The sequence below is a fragment of the Aptenodytes patagonicus genome, chromosome 8 (assembly GCF_965638725.1).
Source record: "Aptenodytes patagonicus chromosome 8, bAptPat1.pri.cur, whole genome shotgun sequence".
In the NCBI taxonomy this organism is placed as follows: domain Eukaryota; kingdom Metazoa; phylum Chordata; class Aves; order Sphenisciformes; family Spheniscidae; genus Aptenodytes; species Aptenodytes patagonicus.
This window is the reverse complement of record NC_134956.1, coordinates 12,172,934-12,190,716: the sequence shown is the minus strand read 5'-3', so window position 1 is coordinate 12,190,716 and position 17,783 is coordinate 12,172,934. Positions and strand designations below refer to the sequence as shown.

At 52.0% G+C, this 17,783-nt stretch overlaps 1 protein-coding gene across 1 annotated transcript in view; it reads left to right on the top strand.

The window, feature by feature from the left end:
• The first annotated feature begins 11,861 nt into the window (after positions 1–11,861).
• The window catches only part of PODXL2 (podocalyxin like 2), a 35,671-nt gene continuing 29,749 nt past the window's right edge, over positions 11,862–17,783 (top strand). The window contains exon 1 of the mRNA XM_076346383.1: positions 11,862–11,940. Coding sequence (XP_076202498.1) covers positions 11,892–11,940 — 49 coding nt within the window. The 5' untranslated portion in view covers positions 11,862–11,891. The remainder of the gene's footprint in view (positions 11,941–17,783) is intronic.

Genomic DNA, 17,783 nt, shown 5'->3' with positions numbered 1-17,783 from the left:
ATCCTCACTGTGGATAGATACCAGGAGATGGCTGTCCATGGGTCAATGTCATGAACGCTGCAGTTCCCACCCAGGGCCCGCCTGCAGTGGCTCCTTCCCTGTCTCGCCTGCTTATTGGAGCACTGATCCCTCTGTGGGACTCTCTCCTGTAAATGTTAGTATCACCTTGAGACTGTCTTGTCACCGTATGTATTTCCCACCTCCCTTCCTTTCCCACTCTTGGGTTAGACAGCCTTGATCTCATGTCTTGGCTGCCACTTGGATTCCAGTCTGGGAGAATCAGTAAACCCTCTCCAAGATGCAGCTGAGGTCTGGTGAATGTGATTTGCCTGGCTAGACTACAGGACCGTAAGGCATCTCCTGCCTCCTACTGCCTATGCTCGAGAGAATTTGTGAGCTGGCTGCTGCAATTCTGTGCTGGCCAAGCAGACATGTCCCTGGCTGTCGACACTGTGAGGTTTGTCATGGTGATGTGCGTGCGTGTGTGTCCTCTCAGCCTGGTTGTTACTCGGGAGCTAGCAGTGCTTGAACCCTGCTGGGGGCTTAACACATGACTCTCAGCCTGAAACTGTCTCCGTGTGTTGCCCTTTCTGTCTGCCAGCTCCCTCCTGTGTATTTGTTTAACTGTTTTGGCTGTCTTTTTCCCTTCCCGCTGGGTTTCTTGTCTACCAGGGCTTTCTGCAGGCAGCCCACAGAGGCACTTTCCTGGCATGCCTTCCCTGCCTAGGCTAGCCCTTTGCGCTCTGAATGTGTGCCTGGGTCAGGTGTGCGCTGGGGATGGCAGAGCTGCCGTGTGCCTGGAACCACCACCTGGTGAGGCCCAGTGTGGTTCCTCTGGCCTGGGCACAGAGCTGTTGGCACTTCACCTCCTAATGCCAGAGGCCACGGGCAGAGGCCATCCCTGGGGAGAGCAACTGGCAGCACTTGCAAGCCGTGCCCAGCTCTGCAGGAACCCACATACCTTGCTGGGGAAGGTGCTGGCCCTGAGACAGCAAAACCAGCAGTAACGAGGGATGCAACAAGCTTGTCAAGCAAACTGAACTTGTGTGTCATGGGGATGAATGTTGGGTGTGGGAGGAGAAAGAGGCTTTGTGTCGCACTGGAGAAATACAAAATAATTCCTAACCACTTGCAACCTTGTGAAGCCTCTGCTATGCCTGTAGTGACCCACACAGAGTTAAATACATGGCCAAGCATTTCACCACAAACCATGAGAGAATACACAGGAATGGAGTGGGACTCCTGATTTTCCCAGCTCCTTGCCTTGCTGCTGGACGGGGCTGTTGACAGTCACCTTTCAGTTTTGTCGTACAACTTAACTCCTGCTTCCTGTGCTCTGGTCCCACCTCACTTGGCACACGGTGTGAGCAGTGGCGACAGGGAGATACCATTGTTGGAGTCACTTGTTTGTCACTTTGCTCACTCTGCCTCCTCCTGAATCCTCACTACAGAGGCATTTATGCCCTCCCACCTTGCCGTGTTGCCAGCACCCAGCAGAGCAATGAATTCTTGCAGCTGCGCCCTTGCTAATGTTGGCATCAGCCGCTCAGTGGAGTGTTAATGCCAGTCTGAAGGCATGTTCCTCCTCTCACGGCCACTGAGTTTTTCAGGTTCCCTGGAGCAAGCTTTGGCTGTTGACAGCATCAGGTGTCTGGTCTGGACAGGGGTGCAGACAGGGGTGAAAACAGATGCTGCTTTGAACAGGGACTGCCTAGCCAGGGGGCATGTTCCAGCTGAACATAGTAAGGATTTTACTGCAGGGCTCTGGAGATTGGCAAGCCAAGCTGCGCTCTCATGAAACGAGGAGTTGCTCCCCTGACGACCTTGAGTTTAGCCAAGCTTGAGCACTTGGCTTCTCGCTGCTGTGATTCAAACATTGCACGGTGCCTCTGAAAACCTGGGGCAAAAGCAAGAGTCTTGGGGAGGTGAGGTTTGTCCACAACGGGCTGTGCCTGGGCTCAGATGGAAGATCATGGGGGTGCTCCTTGCAAGGCAGACAGGGCTTTGTGAAGCCAGGCAGTGTCCCTCCTGGTGGTCATGCCCCCCTTGGGATTGTGGTTGTTGGCAAATGCTGGGTGAGACTGGCTTGGAAGAGCATCTTCATTTGAAAAGGGCATGATGGGCCAGATCCTGATCCAGTTTAATTTGAACATGCTGTGTGCACACCCCTGAGAGAAAAGCATGGCTCTCTGCATCTCATAAAAAGCTGTTTGAACTTATCCCAGCATGGAGCACACATACACGCATAAATACAATGCATACATGCCTGCTTGGGGTACATGAGCAGGTGCCTGCAGATAACCAGCTAACACATGATGGTATGTGATCTGGAAAAAAGGGGGAGACGAGCCCCCTCCCCATCCTGCAAGCTCTTTCCTGCCTACTTACAGGGTTTAGAGTCTTGACAGCTTCTGCCTTTATCGTGATCGTAAACCCAACACGCTACATCTGCAAGTCCCGGTTTGTATCCAGTGTGCCAGCGGCTGTTTCTGAGTCTGCTTGTCAAATGGCAGATGCCCCTTGAGTAGGGGAAATTCTGCCTCCAGTAATACATTTTTTTTTCCTCAAATTAATACCAAAACCACTTGGAAAAATTAGCATATGCAGCATTTCTGGACCAGCAGTGTTTCGCTTTCTCCCACGCCAGACCTTCGCTGGAACTCACTCTGTCCATCTCCTGTGTGTTTATTAAAGAGCTGTCTGGAAACTGGTTGACAGTTTCCCAGTGTAACTGTGCTCAAGATGCAGCAGTTGTGTTGGATAGTGTCATCTTCCTGTTCTAGAGGAGGCCAACCAGCTGCAGTTCAACCAGGAGCACCATTTCAGGTGCTTATGGCTCTGTCCTTGTTGACCTCAACTAACCTGAATACTAGCATGTGATCTCTGAGCTGTGAAGGCAATACTGGAATATGTTTACAGAGGATGTGTATCTACAGATACAGGCGAGTCACTGCAGACAGCTACCCCTCATGCCATGCTGCAGGGAGGGTGCACTCTGAACTTCCTAGTATTTTTCCATCTCCTAAAATACTTTTCCAGTTAACAAGGCAGAGCCAAAATTGGATCAGGCTTCTGCCGTATTTTGCATCTATTGTGCAGTTCTTGCTGCCATGACTGATTTAATGTCTCCATTATCATGAAGCACTGGTCTGCCAACAACTCCAGCCATCCAGCATGCTCCTCAGCCACAACTAAATGTCTGTGAGGAGTCTCAAGGGGCTGCTGAGCTCTGCATCTTTAGAGCAAAAGCTCCTTGGAAGGGGGTTGTGCTCCTTTCTGCTTATCTTGCAAGTCTCATCCCTCTAAAGGTGAGGTGAAGCTGTGGGGGGAACCCAGGGGAGGTGCCAAGTTTCTTCTCTGGGTTATCTAGTGCTCAGGAAGATGTGAAAGTAACTGTCCTGTGTAAAAGATGCTGAGGATCTTCAGTCCCATCAAACCACATGGAACCACATATGTATGAGTGCCAGTAGTCCCCACAAGTCAGTGCACGGCTCTGGAGGCTCAGGAGAGACCTTATTGCGCTCTACAACTACCTGAAAGGAGGTTGTAGCGAGGTGGGTGTTGGTCTCTTCTCCCAAGTAACAAGCGATAGGACGAGAGGAAATGGCCTCAAGTTGCGCCAGGGGAGGTTTAGATTGGATATGAGGAAAAATTTCTTTACTGAAAGAGTGGTTAAACATTGGAAGAGGCTGCCCAGGGAAGTGGGTGAGTCACCATCCCTGGAAGTATTTAAAAGACGTGTAGATGAGGTGCTTAGGGACATGGTTTAGTGGGCATGGTGGTGTTGGGTTGACAGTTGGACTCAATGATCTTAGAGGTCTTTTCCAACCTTAATGATTCTATGATTCTCCTTAGAGTCAACAGACACCAGCCCTCTTCAGATACAGGCTGCTCCCTCTGCTCTTGAGACACCCACATCCCAGCTTAGCCAGCTGTTAAGAAACCAGGAGGTTCTCTGAAGATATCATTGGGCTTTTCAGTTTAGCAAGGAAAAGTGTAACCCATAAATCACCTCTGGGTTCTTCTCAGTGAAGATACTTGTTCAGTGTCAGGTAGAAACCCCACTCTGGACAGTTTCTCAAATCACTGCAAGGAGGGAGACTTATGTTGTCAGGGCCCTGAGGGTACTAACAGGCCTTAACCACCCTAACCAGGCTCACCTGGGGCATCTACCCACACCCATGGCCCAGGTGCTCTATTTAAGCTCAGTCTGGGGCCCTTAGTGCCTGCCTAAGCTATGAGATGGGAGTACTGGTTCTTGGCTCACTGTGCCTGGTTACAGTCCCTGGTGCTTTGGGCTGTGACCTATAGACTGCTGGCTTGATCTGACCTTGGTCCTTTTCTACTGTTATGGAGGTGCCAGGTAATCACTGGATGGCATGTGATGATGGTTGCTATCAGCAGACCTTGACTCTGACCTAAAGACTGACTTCCTGTGTTGATGTTGGACTGGCTTCATCACCATGAGCTTCTCTGAGGATCTGGACTTCTGGCTCAATCTGGCTGCCATCCCTGAGCTGCTCTGCTCATCTGCCTTGGGTACTGGGGGGCCCCTGTCCCGCTGGCTGTTATTGTGCTCAGCTCCCTGATGTGCACTCCTCAAACCCTGCATAGCAAGGGCTTGGCAGTCACTTATTTTGGCTCAGGTCATACCTCTAAAACAGGCAGAGCGGAGACCAAACCTCCTGGCTCTACTGGGCTTTAGCCTGCTTATCCTTCTGCCCCAGTAAACAGCTTCAGAAGGTCTGAGGTTTGCCTGCCCTCATGACATCTACTTTTCTGTATTTCTGCAGATTTTCCATCCCATCCAAGCGCATTTGGTCTCTGCTTAGGATCTGAGTTGATGAGCTCAACACAGAGATAAGGGGGTTCTCCAAGCTGTGCTGTACAGAAGCCCAGTTTAAATTATGTGAATAATCCCTGAGCTATGTAGTCCTTTCTCCTTCCTTGCTGGGAGCTCAGTAGTCACCCCTTGCGCAAGTGGAAGGCTGTGACCATCTCTCTGCATGCTAGCTCCAACAGAGCAACGTGACTGGGTTGCTATTCCTCTCGAGTGAGGAGCCCTGTCCCCTGGGCTATGAGGAAACCTGCTTGGGCTTTCAACTGGAGAGCTGTCTGCTTCCTTGCCCCAGGTGGCTCTGTTAAAGGTTATTCTGGCCCCTTAATCAAATTCAATATAGCTTTGTTTTCCTCTGCCCTCGAGGAGTCTGCTGAGGTTTGCTGTCAGAGCCTCCTGCAGGAGAATGGCATGGCTATTAATGCAGCAATCAACCCTGCTTTAGTGAGGAGAGAAATGTAAAGCTTCAGGGATGGGAGGCAGCAGGGGCACATGAAAACTGGAAGAGTAAAGCACAACTTGTGCTTGCTCTTCCACTGCACCTTACAGCAGGGGATGGGAAACAAGCAGGGCTGGTAACTGCACTGTGTCCCAGGTGGGCAGCGTGCCCTCCCCTAAGGGGAGCAAGCTGATGCACGGAGGTGAAGAAAGGCTCAAAGTGATATGGAAAATCTTGCTCCTGCTCCTGGGCTCTAAATACAGCAGATTCTGTTCCCTTCTAATTACAGCATATCCTGGAAGGCATTAATTGCTCCAGGTCACTCCTCTTGAAGTGTTCATTATACGTCTTCCCCAGCAGGATTTTGGATGAGAGCAGAAGCTGTGCATTTTGCCCAGAGAGTGGCTGCGTGCCTGGGCTACACAAGAATAGAGTGCGTACCTGCCCCTGCTTGGTACAGTCAAAACGTTTCACAGTGTCCCAGCATTAAAAAGGCAAAATCAGCAAATAAGCTTATATAAAGCTTGTCAGAGGCTCTGAAGTAAATTCACATACGCTGGAACAAGGGAGAGGTTAAATCTTTCCTTGTGCCTAAGGAAGGAGGGGCTAGGCAGGGGAATTCTCAAGCTTTCCTCTTACAGGGGGATGAGATGCCAAAAGGCTGCACAGCTTCATAGAAGACGGGGTGAAATTGCTCGGTGTGCTACAAGCCTGCTGTGTCATCCAGTCTCTGTCCTAGAGAGCCAGCAGTAACGGGACAGAGTCTGAGAGTAGGTTTTTTCCTTCTGATCTGAGAATGGGCGCAGATCACCTGTTGTCCGGACAATTGTCAGTGTGCAAAGAAAGAAGGGTTAAACCCTTTTCCTGGTACTAGTGACATCTTGCATTTTCTAACACTGCGAGAACTTAAACATCTGACTGCTTATTTGTTTTGCTTATTGTTTACTTTACTGCTCTGCTGAGCAAGGGCAATAGATCACTTTCACCTTTGTAGGTGGATTCAGTTCTGCTGTATTTAGGAGAATAAAACCTCTCACCAGCATATTTCAAGTTAATGTGTTGCTTTATGTTTTTTAACTGGAGTTTCAAAATAAGTTATATTTCCGTTGAGATTAGACTTTGTGGTTAATTTCTTTTTAATTAACAAGTCCTAGGCACCAAATTCTTTCCCTTAGCTATCACCTCATTCCTCTACCTCAGTAGTATTTGTTTGCAAGTATCTTGGAACAAAATGTGACCCTTAAATTGAAATCGGAAAGCTGGCTGAATTTCCTGAAGGCAAAAGCTGTTACAGTAACTTACAGGGGGAGATGGCAGAAGGATTTTCAGTTTTGCCAGCCTAAAATACACGCTTGCTTTCTGATTCTGCCTAACAGACCTAACTGTGAAATTGAACAATTTTGAGGAAGAACAGAAAAGCACAGTTAATGGTAATACCAAGAAAAAATTCTGAACAGCTTTGAAGCAGCTATAAAAAAGTGTTTAGTGCAATTGTGAAGTGCCTTTTACCAGTGCTCTGAACATCGTTGGAGAACATACACCAGGTAGGGAGGCTGGAGGAGATCAAATGAGAAATGACAAGCCTTTGCCTATAAAGCTGTCAATACCTCAGAAGAGAGCTGAGCCAGCTGTACCTATTCCAGAGAGTGTAAAATGAAGACACAAAGGCTGTGCTGGTTTTAAGTTCATGCTGTTTTTAAAGAGAACTGGTGTTGCCCATCTCTGCTGGCTGTTTTCTGCTCCGCTGGCAGCACTGACCTGGCTGATTGATGTTGCCACTAATTTTATTTAATTTTCTTGCCAAAGATGTATCTTCTTCCTTCATACTCCCCCTTTGTTGCTCAGTCTGAGATTGATGTATAACATCAAAATAAATCCAGGGAACACCATGAGCCTCATAAAAAGTGTGCACACTTCTATGCCCGTGTGGTTTCCTTCCCTCTGATTCAAGGCCGTGTAATACGTGAGGGTGTTTTTGCGCTTTCTTTGATGTGATTAGGCTGCTTCAGACACTGGATTCAGTTTCTAAGATTTGGGAGCTGGATGTGGCAGGGTCAGGAGACCTGAAAGGCTTTTAGTTACCCACTTGTAGTAAGCCACCTGCATGCTAAGACAGCCAAATTACCAGCAGCAAAGTGAAAAATGACAAGAGCATTCATTAAATGCCATGCCTGGACTGGAATCTGAGTGCACCAAGGTGTTTTTATCTCATCTAATGGGTAAGCGACAGCTCGGTAGTTCCTGCTGCATTTCCTGCTTGGTGGGGGCTGGGGGCTGCATTGATTCTGGGATAAAAAGGACTTTCAGAGCACTGGAAGGACGTGGTCCAAAAGAAGCTAAAGGCGAGTACTTCAGCTCCAGCCTGTCGGCTTTGCCTTGCTGCGTTGGGTAACGGGTACAGCCAGTCTGTTACCTGCCCTTGTCATGCTCAGGGTGGCTGCTGCATGGGAGCAGATGATGGAAGGAAAGAGCTGGCAAAAAGAGGCAGGCAACTGCACAAAGGGGTGACGTGTGCCAGAGTTGGTCTGGTAGGAGCTGCAAAGGTCAGTATCGATAATACCAAGTACCCTTGGTTGGCTGTTTGATTCACTAGAGGGTTCAGTGGTCTTTGGCACATGACGCCTTTCTTTAGTTGTTGAAAACCAGCAAGTTCATGCCAGAAAAAAATACCATCGTTATTTTTTTCAGGAGATTCACTCTTCAACTATAAAAAGGTTCAATTCTTACAGGGAAAAAAAGCTCAAGAATATTTTTAATGAACACTTATTCGGGGGATAAGAACATTTGAATTTAAAATCCTGATCACCTTCAGACCTACATCCTGTTGTCTCAGTGACATGCCATGTGGGAGACGTAGAGCACTGGCCACCCGGTGCAAATATTGCAAGCCCAAAGACACTTAGTGAGGCCATGACGGTGTGGCTGTCTCCTCGCTCAGAGCTTGCAATGTTGGATTTTAGCATCTCCTGCCCCCCTGGAGAAAATTGTTTTGAAACCAAAGAAAAAGGCTTCTAGCCGCTGCTGTTGAGGAAAGCTTGAAAACATGAGCTGGATGCCTAATGGAAAGGGACTGATAGGTTTTTGGGTCCTCCAGCTTGGAGTCATACCATGTTTGCAGCCTTGTGATGCTCAGGGCTTGACCAGGTCTCTCAAATGCTTGGCTGGGGCTGGACCTGGAGCCCCATGGCTCCTCTGAGGTGGTGGCTGCGGGTGGGAAGCAGGAGGGCTGTGGCTCATTGAGCTGGCGAGAGGGGCTGAAGCACAGGGAGCCGGTGGGTGTTCCCTCTCAACTTCTGTGGTATTACAGGACCTGTTGAGCCTCACTTCTTGGACACCTGTCTGACAAAGACCTTGCTTGTGTCATTTACTGTCATGTCGTGCCCTGAGGCCACTAAAGATGTGTTTAATTTGAAGTTGAATGTAACTGGAGCAGTTGGACTTCTTGTTGCTGTAATAATGATTTTCGGCATGATATTCAGCATGTTTCTTTGCTGTGCTATCCGCCAAAACAGAGAACTGCTCTAAGAGCTACAAATCCAAGAACTGCTGCACTATAAAATTTTTCTTTTTTTACAGATGCAGCAGTTTGCACAGCAGTTTGCGCAGAAGGGCACGAAGAAGGGGGCGTCAGTTGAATTAGTATTGCTGTGACAGTCTCAGATAGGGTGATGACACACCACAGAATGGTTTCCCCAGCGGGTGTTGGAGCAGCTGTCCCTACTAGGGCAGAGGCTCCAACACAGACCCAGCTTCAGATAACGGATGCAGCCCTCCAAGCCCCAGGCTGCAGCGAGTGCCTGGGGCCTCTCTGGTACCAGGAGAAATGGACCTCTGTCCTGCAGAAGTTATGCTCTCTTGGAGAAGCTGTGTCACCAAGTGGAGGAGTTACAGGAGGAAGTGAGGAGGCTGCGCAGCATCCTGCTGCAGAGAAGATCAAAGGGAGATAGACAGAATCTCCTCCGAGACAAAACAGCTCAAAGAGCCCCCAACCCCAGCTCAAGTAGAGAAGCAGGCAGTGCCCACCCCTAATATTAAGGTAAGCGCAACCTCTGAGAAAGTGAAGGATGGAAGCTTCTGACACCAAGAGAAAGGCTCCTGCTCCCCCTAAGGACTTACAACTACAAAATAAGTTCACCACCTTCACCCCGATATCTGCTGGAGGGACAACACAGCAGGACATAAGCAATCCAGGAGGTTCCTGAAAAGTATTGACGATAACTTCCTCCTCCAAGTGATAAAGGAGCCAACAAGAAGAGATGCTCTGCTGGACCTCATACTCGCCAACATGCTCATTGGGCATGTGAAGGTCAAAGGCAGCCCTGGCTGCAGTGACCATGAGATGGTGGGGTTCAGGATCCTGACAGGAGGAAGGAGGGTCAAAAGCAAGCTCACAACCCTGGTCTTCAAGAGAGTGGACTTTGGCCTCTTCAGAGATCTTTGGCTCTTCAAAGAGCCCCCATGAGTACTGAGGGAGCTGGCAAGTGTCATTGCAAGGCCGCTCTCAATAATCTTCGATCGATCATGGCAACTGGGAGAAGTGCCCAAAGACTGAAGGAAAGCAAACATCACTCCTATCTTCAAGAAGGGCAAGAAGGAGGACCCAGGGAACTACAGGCCAGTCAGCCTCACCTGGATCCCCAGGAAGGTGATAGAGCAGCTAATCCTGGCAACTATTTCCAGGCATACAAACAACAAGAAAATCATCAGAAGTAGTCAGCATGGCTTCACCAAGGGGAAGTCATGCTTGACCAACTTGATACATTTCTACAACAAAATGACTGGTTTGGTAGATGAGGGAAGAGCAGTGGATATTGTCTACCTGAACTTCAGGAAGGCCTTTGACACTGTGCCCCACAATATCCTCATAGACAAGCTGCTGAAGTATGGGCTGGATGAGCAGACAGTGGATTGAAAACTGGCTGAATGACTGGGCCCAGAGGGTGGTGGCACAAAGTCTAGTTGAAGGCCAATAACTAGCAGTGTACCCCAGGGGTCAATAGTGGGTCCAGTCCTGTTTAACATCTTCATTAACGATCTGGATGATGGGGCAGAGTGTACTCTCAGCTAGTTTGCTGATGACACAAAACTGGGAGGAATGGCTGATAAACCAGAGGGTCAGGCTGCCATCCAGAGGGACCTTGACAGGCTGGAGAAATGGGCTGACAGGAACCTCATGAAATTCAACAAGATGTTAAAAGTGCTGCACCTGGCGTGGAACAATCTAGTGCACTAATATGTGCTGGGGGCCACCCAGCTGGAAAGCATCTTGGCAGAAAAGGACCTGGAGGTCGTGGTGGATACCAAATTGAACATGAGCCAGCCATGTGCCTTTGCCACAAAGAAGGCTAATGGTACCCTGGGCTGCATTAAGCAAAGTATTGCCAGCGTGTTGAGGGAGGTGATCCTTCCCCTCTACTCAGCGCTAGTGAGGCCACACCTGGAGTGCTGTGTCCGGTGCTGGGCTCCCCAGTAAAAGAGAGACATGGACATATTGGAGAGTCCAATGAAGGGCCACAAAGATGATTAAGGGACTGGAGCATCTCACAATATGAGAAAAGGCTGAGAGAGCTGGGCCTGTTTTTTAGCCTGGAGAAGAGAAGGCTCGAAGGGGATCTTATCAATGTATAGAAATACCTGAAGGGATGGTGCAAAGAAGATGGAACCAGGCTCTTTCCAGTGGTGCCCAGTGACAGGACCAGAGGCAGTGGGCACAAACTGAAACATAGGAGGTTCTCTCTGAACATCAGGAAACACTTTTTTACCAAGAGGATGACCTAGCACTGGCACAGGTTGCCCAGGGAGGTTGTGGAGTCTCCAACCTTGGAGATACTCAAAAGCTATCTGGTCATGGTCCTGGGAAACTGGCTGTAGGTAACCTGCTTGAGCAGGGAGGTTGGACCAGATGACCAAATGAAGTTACCCCGTGGCAGAAGTTTCTCCAGGTTATGAAGTGAGGCGGTAGCTGAAGGGTGAGGGAGGCACAGTGGCTCTGTGGGCCATGAGCAACTGAGGACAGGTCAGAAGATGGATGTTAAGGGTCTTTGGTCTGGGGACCGTCCCTGTCAGGGCCCCGATGTTTCGGCTGACCGGGAGCTGCCTTCCTGCCGGGGCCTTGGCTCCTGCCCCCCCCCTCGCCCGGCGGAGGGGGGCGTCGCCGGCGGGGTTCGGCGGCTCCCGCCTTCCCGCCGCGGGGGCTGATCACCCACCGCCGGCGCATGCAGCCGCACCGCCGGCACTCGTTGTGGGCGCCGCGGGACGCCCGGGAGCAGCGGCGTGCCCAGGCCCTGCAGCCGGGGGCGGCCGTGCCGTGCCGTGCCGAGCCGGGCGGCGGCGGCGGCTCCGCAGCCAGAAATTAGGTGCAAATCACCGGCTGCGCCCCGCCTCTGTCCCGGCCGCTCCGTCTGCGTACCCGGCGGGCAGCTGGGACCCCCCCCGCCGCTTCCCCCGCCCTCGGAGCGGCGGGCAGCGGCGGCGGGAGGAGGCGGCGCCGGGCGGCGGGATGCAGTGCGGGGCCGGGCGGCGGGCGGGCGCGGCGGCGAGGGGCAGAGCCCGGCGGGCGGCGGGGCGGCCCCGCTCCCCGTGAAGAGGCGGCGCGGCAGGGCAGCGGCCGCCGCCATGCAGCCGTTGCACCGCGCCCCGGCGTTGCTGCTGCTTCTGGCCGCCGGTGAGTGAAGGCTGGTGGGGCGGGGGTCGCCGCCATCCCTATGGGCTGGGGCGGGCCGGCCGGCCGCCGAGACCACCCGTGGCGGGGGTGGGCAGCGCCGGGCAGCGGGCGGGTGTCGGTCCCCTCGCCGGGCACCGGAGCGCCCCGAGCACCGGGACCACCGGCGGGGTGCGGGTCTGTCCCCCCAACCCCGGGGAATCGCGGCCCGCGATGCGTCACCGGGATCTCTGCGGGAGGCAGGTCCCCATCACCCACCCCCCATCCCCCCGGGTACCGGGACCTGTGTCGGGTGCCCGTCCCGCACCCCAGAGCGCTCTCTGGGCACCAGGCACCGCCCCCCACCCGGGTATCGGAGCCCTCTGGAGCGGCTGGTCTCTGCCCCAGGACCCCCGGGGGGTGACAGGGTACCCCCGGGCTCCCAGTGCGGGGGGGCTGGATGCACATGGGTTTCACCCAGTGGGGATGGGGGCTCACCCAGGGTCTCCTGCCTCCGAGACGGGGTACACAACGTTGGTCCCTGCAGGGACCCCACACGCCGTGGCCGGCACCAGCAGCACTTGCAGTGCAGGGAGCAGATGGACGTTGCCCTGGACAGGGCGTGCTGCCCGCTGCAGCGCTCTGGCAGGGTAGACCCTGTTATGCCAGGGCTGCCCCAAAACCACCTTCTCTTGTATTGATGGCTTTTTCTGGCATCGCGGTAATTTTACTAACTACCGCGAAACTGGCACAAAGGAAGGGGGAACCACAAATTGCTCCACGCTCCCCCAAGAGCCTTCTCTTGAAATTTGGAGGAGAGGTAGGGTACCAGGGAAAGGCAATTAAGTGCAGGAATAATTATACTCGGAATAGTTATGAAGGCTCTGCTTCTATTTTTAAATAGTCTGGGGAAATTTCCCAACAAAGGGATCCCCCCAAAGACCCGTGAGGCTGAGATTGCCCTCTCCCTCCCTACCCCCATCCCTTTTGTACAGAAATCTGGTTAGTGTGGAACAGGAGTTTTGAACGGGGACATTTAAAGAGCGGGGAGTCTTTGTCTTGAGTCATTCTGGCAGGGAGGGAAGGGCTGATTTCCCAACCAGTCGCTGTCTTCCAGCACGACCGAGCTGTGATACAGTGACATCCAGCCCCCTGGCACATCTCTCATTGCCCCAGTCTCCCAAAAATGTTCATGGGGGAATGTGTCATCTGTGGAGCCGCTCTGTTCGTGAGCTGTATGTACCGTACCTCGCCCCTGTTGTCTGGGGCTCCCTAAAGTGAAGGGATAAAGCCTTTTAGGTTTGCAAACAATAGTGAGCTTAAAGAGCAAAATGGATCAGAAAACCTGTTGGGGGTTTATGCCAATACTCTGTGGCACAGAAGCAATAAGCCTTTCCAGAGCTGAGCAGGGAGCCAGTTTTGTGGCTTCCTCCAGGCCGGTTGTCCACATTAGGGAAAACCTTGGGCATGGCTGGCAAAGGTCCTTTAGCTGCATCTCAGCAGGAGACCTGTGTCCCCAAACTCACCCAGACCTCCGCCTCTTCCGCAGAGGAGGGCAAGGTACATGGCGGGGAACTGCCATGTTCCCACCCCGCCAATCTGCCGGCGAGGGTTGGCCCCATCCCCATTGCTTGAAAGCTACATTTGCTCTGCGGAGGAAGGAGACGGACCTTGTGGTGGTTTTGAAATCTGGTGGCTGAAAGGACCACAGCTGATACTGCTGTGCCAAGGGCAGGGTGTGTTTCCTATTCTGCTGAGGCTGCTGGAAACTTTCTAGTGTTGCTGTCCAGCTGGTGATGATGTGGAGGATTTGGGTCCTTGGCTTTCCCTGTGGTCTTCTCTGCTGTCCTAGCAGGGAGAGGCGTAGGGGTGGGAGGTGAGCAGCAGCTCCGAGGGACAGCTGAGTTCCTAATCTAGTGAAACTGGTAATCCTGGTGGGTTGTGGCAGCTTGGGGGGGCTGGACTCGGTTGGCCAGGCATCTCCAGACACCTGGACTCCTACCTAGATGGGAGGTCAAAAGTGGAGATGCAGACTGCTGGGAATTTATAAATGAAGCCCTGTTTTGGTTGGTAGCTTTGCTCAACTATTCCAGTCTGGAATAACTCAGTGCACTCCAGCCTTGCTCCTCCAGTCCTGCAGGACAGGAATGGTTAAAACCTGAGAGAGAGCTAGAGGGACTGAGCGAGATTCCTCGATGCTGAGGGAAAGGCATGCTTCCTGCAGCGTGCCTCCCAGGATCAGGAGCCTCCGTAGACCTGTGGGATGGGCTGAAATGGGACCTGCGCCTCATTGGGGTCCCAGCAGACTGCTGGGCAGCACAGGTCTGCTGGCAGAGTGTGGAAACATCTCTCCAGCCTCTAGGGTATCTGAGCCCCTTTGCTTTTGCAAGTAGGAAAATGATATGGTTAACAGCAGGGGCAGAAGGGAGGGAATTGGTCTCTTCCCTCTTGTTGTCTCCCCAAGGTGCTTGTCTGCATGGGGGCTATTTAAGTTTTTTTTTTTCCCCTTCTGCCTGCTTAGAAGATTCCTTGTTAGCATTGTGTGAACGAGCCCAAGCTGAGGGAGTATAAATCAGGATGAATGAAAATTCCCTGTAGTCAGTTTTTCCTTGGCCTCTTCAGTGCCATAAGGAAATGTTCATTCAATTATAGGCATCAGGGGTAGAAATAACTACATTAAGCCCTCAAGGGGAAGCTGCTGGCGACGAGCTGCAGATCAGAGCGCACAAAAGTTTTTCCATTTGCTCAGCGTGGGAAGAAGCTCCGGCATTTTGTGGGTACCTGAGTGAGCAGCAGCAGCAACGGCAGCCCTGCTGCAGGGCCAGGGGGAGAGGAGCTGTGGGGAAGGTGCATCACGGCCTGCAGCTGGCAGTTGGGTGAACTTGCTTCCAGTTCTTGCTGGCTATTGAAACACGTAATCCCAAAAGAATGGAGAGAGGCTATTTTTCAGCCACACGAGCGCAGCCTGCACAGAGGCAAAGCAAACACATGCGTTGGTTTGTTCATAGGGCCAGGGATGCTGGCAAGGAATATACGCCCTGCTGGGGCTCGGATCAGCTCCCCACTGTCCCTGTGCCTGGTTAAGCCCCTTTGTGGTTACCAGGGTTTGGATGTACATTCTTGTTTTGGGGATAATTTTTTACTGTTGGGAAACCAGCTTTGCAGCCCTCTCTCTATATGACAACTGCAACCACTCTCGGCTCTTCCTATCCTGATCCTGCCTGATGTGTTGTGAAGGTAGTCAGCACCCGTACATGTACCCCGGGACTATCAAACCTTTGCGTGAGCTTTTTTGCCTAGGATGCATGAGGTTGGTTGGAGAGTGGAGCCTCTTGGGGGTGAGACTGCTGTGCGGCATGCCAGCGTGTGGCAGGGTGGTCGTCACTGCTTTGCTGCAGGGGCTGGAGCAGAGTGAAACCATTTTGTGCTGTGTTGTGCCCAGTGGGTTTTAAAGACCTTTTGAGGTATAAAAGGCTTCTGTTACGTTTTGACGGGCGACCGCATCTCGAGGGAAGTCCCTCCTGCATCTGTGGTAGTGCTTGCTCTGCCCGGGCAGGGAGGCTTTGAAGACGAAGCAGCCATGAGCTTTAGTTGGTGTGCTGGAAATCAGACCGAGCACCATGGGGTACATGGTCCAGGTTGGGACAGAGTGAGAAGAGGAAGCACAGGCCTGGCGAGGTGATTTTTAGCAGACAGATGAAATGCTTTGGGCCTGCGAGAGGGCAAAGGAATCTGTGGGCTGTGGTTTTTCTCTTAGATCAGCGGCTTTCATCCTGTGGTCTATTAACCCCTGGGAGCCTGTGGGCTGCTTTGAGGAGGCCTGTGAAAGGTAACTGAGGAAAGAAAATTCACTTCTGCGTACAACTGTCTACCTGATGCTGTTTCCCCAGGGGCTGCATCTCCTCCCCTCCCCGAGCTGGGAGCTGCCCCTTTGAATAGCAGGAAGCGAGGAGGAGAGCAGGTGTTACAGCAGCAGAGGAGGGAGGTGTGAAGGCTACGAGATGGTCTGGGGAGGGACCGAAGGCAAACAGTCTGGGAGACTGAAACTAAGCAAGATTGTGACTCCTGGCATGAATGGTTGAGTGAAGAGGGAAGGACAGACAGGCTTGTCTGAGTTGCCATGACCTGCTTGCATGGAGTCTCTTCTGTGGAGATAGGTGGTGGTGCTTAGAGCAGTCCTCATGTTACTGATCGTAACAACAGGAGACCTGACTCTTCTCAGCGCTGGGCTGAGGATGCCCGGCACCCCTGGAGGTCAGGCCCCTGGTGCACATGTGCTGACAAAGGGCACATCTGCAGTTATCTGCAAAAGCAGGTGCATCTTCTGGCAGTGCCTTGCTATTTCCCGTGGATACACCTGGGTCTGCATGCTGTAGATGTTCTCTGCTGAAATGCCAAGGGAGCAAATGTTGGCAGTCCTTTGCAAGGTAGCTCCCTGCTCAGTACGTGCAGACATGCACACCCTGTAGCCTGGTGTTTGAGCTCTCTGATTATGCTAGCTGTAAAAATCTGTAAAAGCTTAAAGATGCTGGCACAGCTACTGTGTGCTCTAGGATCTTCCTCTAAAGAGTTGTCCCATTGCAAGGGCTTCTTCAGTTGTGCCTTGTCCCTCTTGTTGGTGCAGGTTGGTAAGTGTATGTGCTCTCCACAGACCTGAGTGCTTTTCCCATTGCTTTATAAAACGTACTGGGGCCATGGGAAGGTGGATGGTTTTAGAGGGACACTCGGTGAGGGACCTGGTTGCTGGCAGTACCAGAGGAGGATGGCAGTCTGATCTTGTTTTCTGAAGCCCTAATTGGAAATGACCTCAGAGATTAGGGACCTGGCTGGATTTGTAAGTGGTCTAGTGCAGCATGGGAGAGCAACAATAAGGCTGTGTGGGAGCTGGACTGGGAGAGGTCTCTTAGGTGGAGCGTCCCAGCACAGGTATGGTCCATAACTCTGAAATAGCACCAAAAGGACTTGGTCTGATATGTGGTCATCCTGTACGCTTCCCTGTGCAAGCTATTGAGGGTCTGGGACGCAGAGACTCCAAGTGAGCGTGGGGGAATCAGCTTGGACGTCCCTCAGCTGAACAACGTTTTCTTCTCTTCCTCCGCTGTCTGTGGTTGGGATCCTTTTTTATTATTTAAATTACTCTGTGTTTTGTTATGTTCTGGAAGTGGTCTGTGCCATTGGTTGTTCTGCCCTGGGGCCTCTCTCCTCTCTGCCCTGGGGCCTTGCTCCCGGGCTTTTCCAGGCACGGTGGTCTGGGGGAGGGAATATCCCTGGCAGATGCTTCCCTCATCTGGTCATTGTGTTTCTGTCCCAACCGATTATCAGTAAGTGACCCATTCCTGACCCAGCTGTCCTAGGAAATAACATTGTCGGGTAACTCCTGGGTTTGGGGTGGGCTTGAAAGGAAGGTCAACGGCAGCAGGGCCAGATGGACATTGTTGTGGCTGCTGCATTGGCGTTACTGAGATGCTCTGACCCCCCTCCCTGGTACCCATTGTGTAACTGCTCTTGGGTGGTATTGTACAGGCTCTACTAGTTGGTGGTGAGAGACAGGTAAGTTAGAGCGTGTGCTCCAGGCGAGCACTATTCCCTTCAGCAGGCTGATCCTGCCTCCATGGCACTGTGGTGTAGCCACAGCACCCAGGAAGGAGAGGTAAAACCAACCTTCAGCTGGGTAAACTGAAGGGCACACCAACCCCTCTATAGGTCAAGCCGATGTGATGACATCTTAAGGGATGTTTGTGTGTTTCCTTGGAGAGAAAATTGAGGTTTGCTTGTTGTTAACTAAAAAGCAAGAAAATTTTAAAGGCTGTTTGACACAGTCACAGCCAGATTCCATTTCATGTCCCCAAATCCCTCCTCTCATTTCA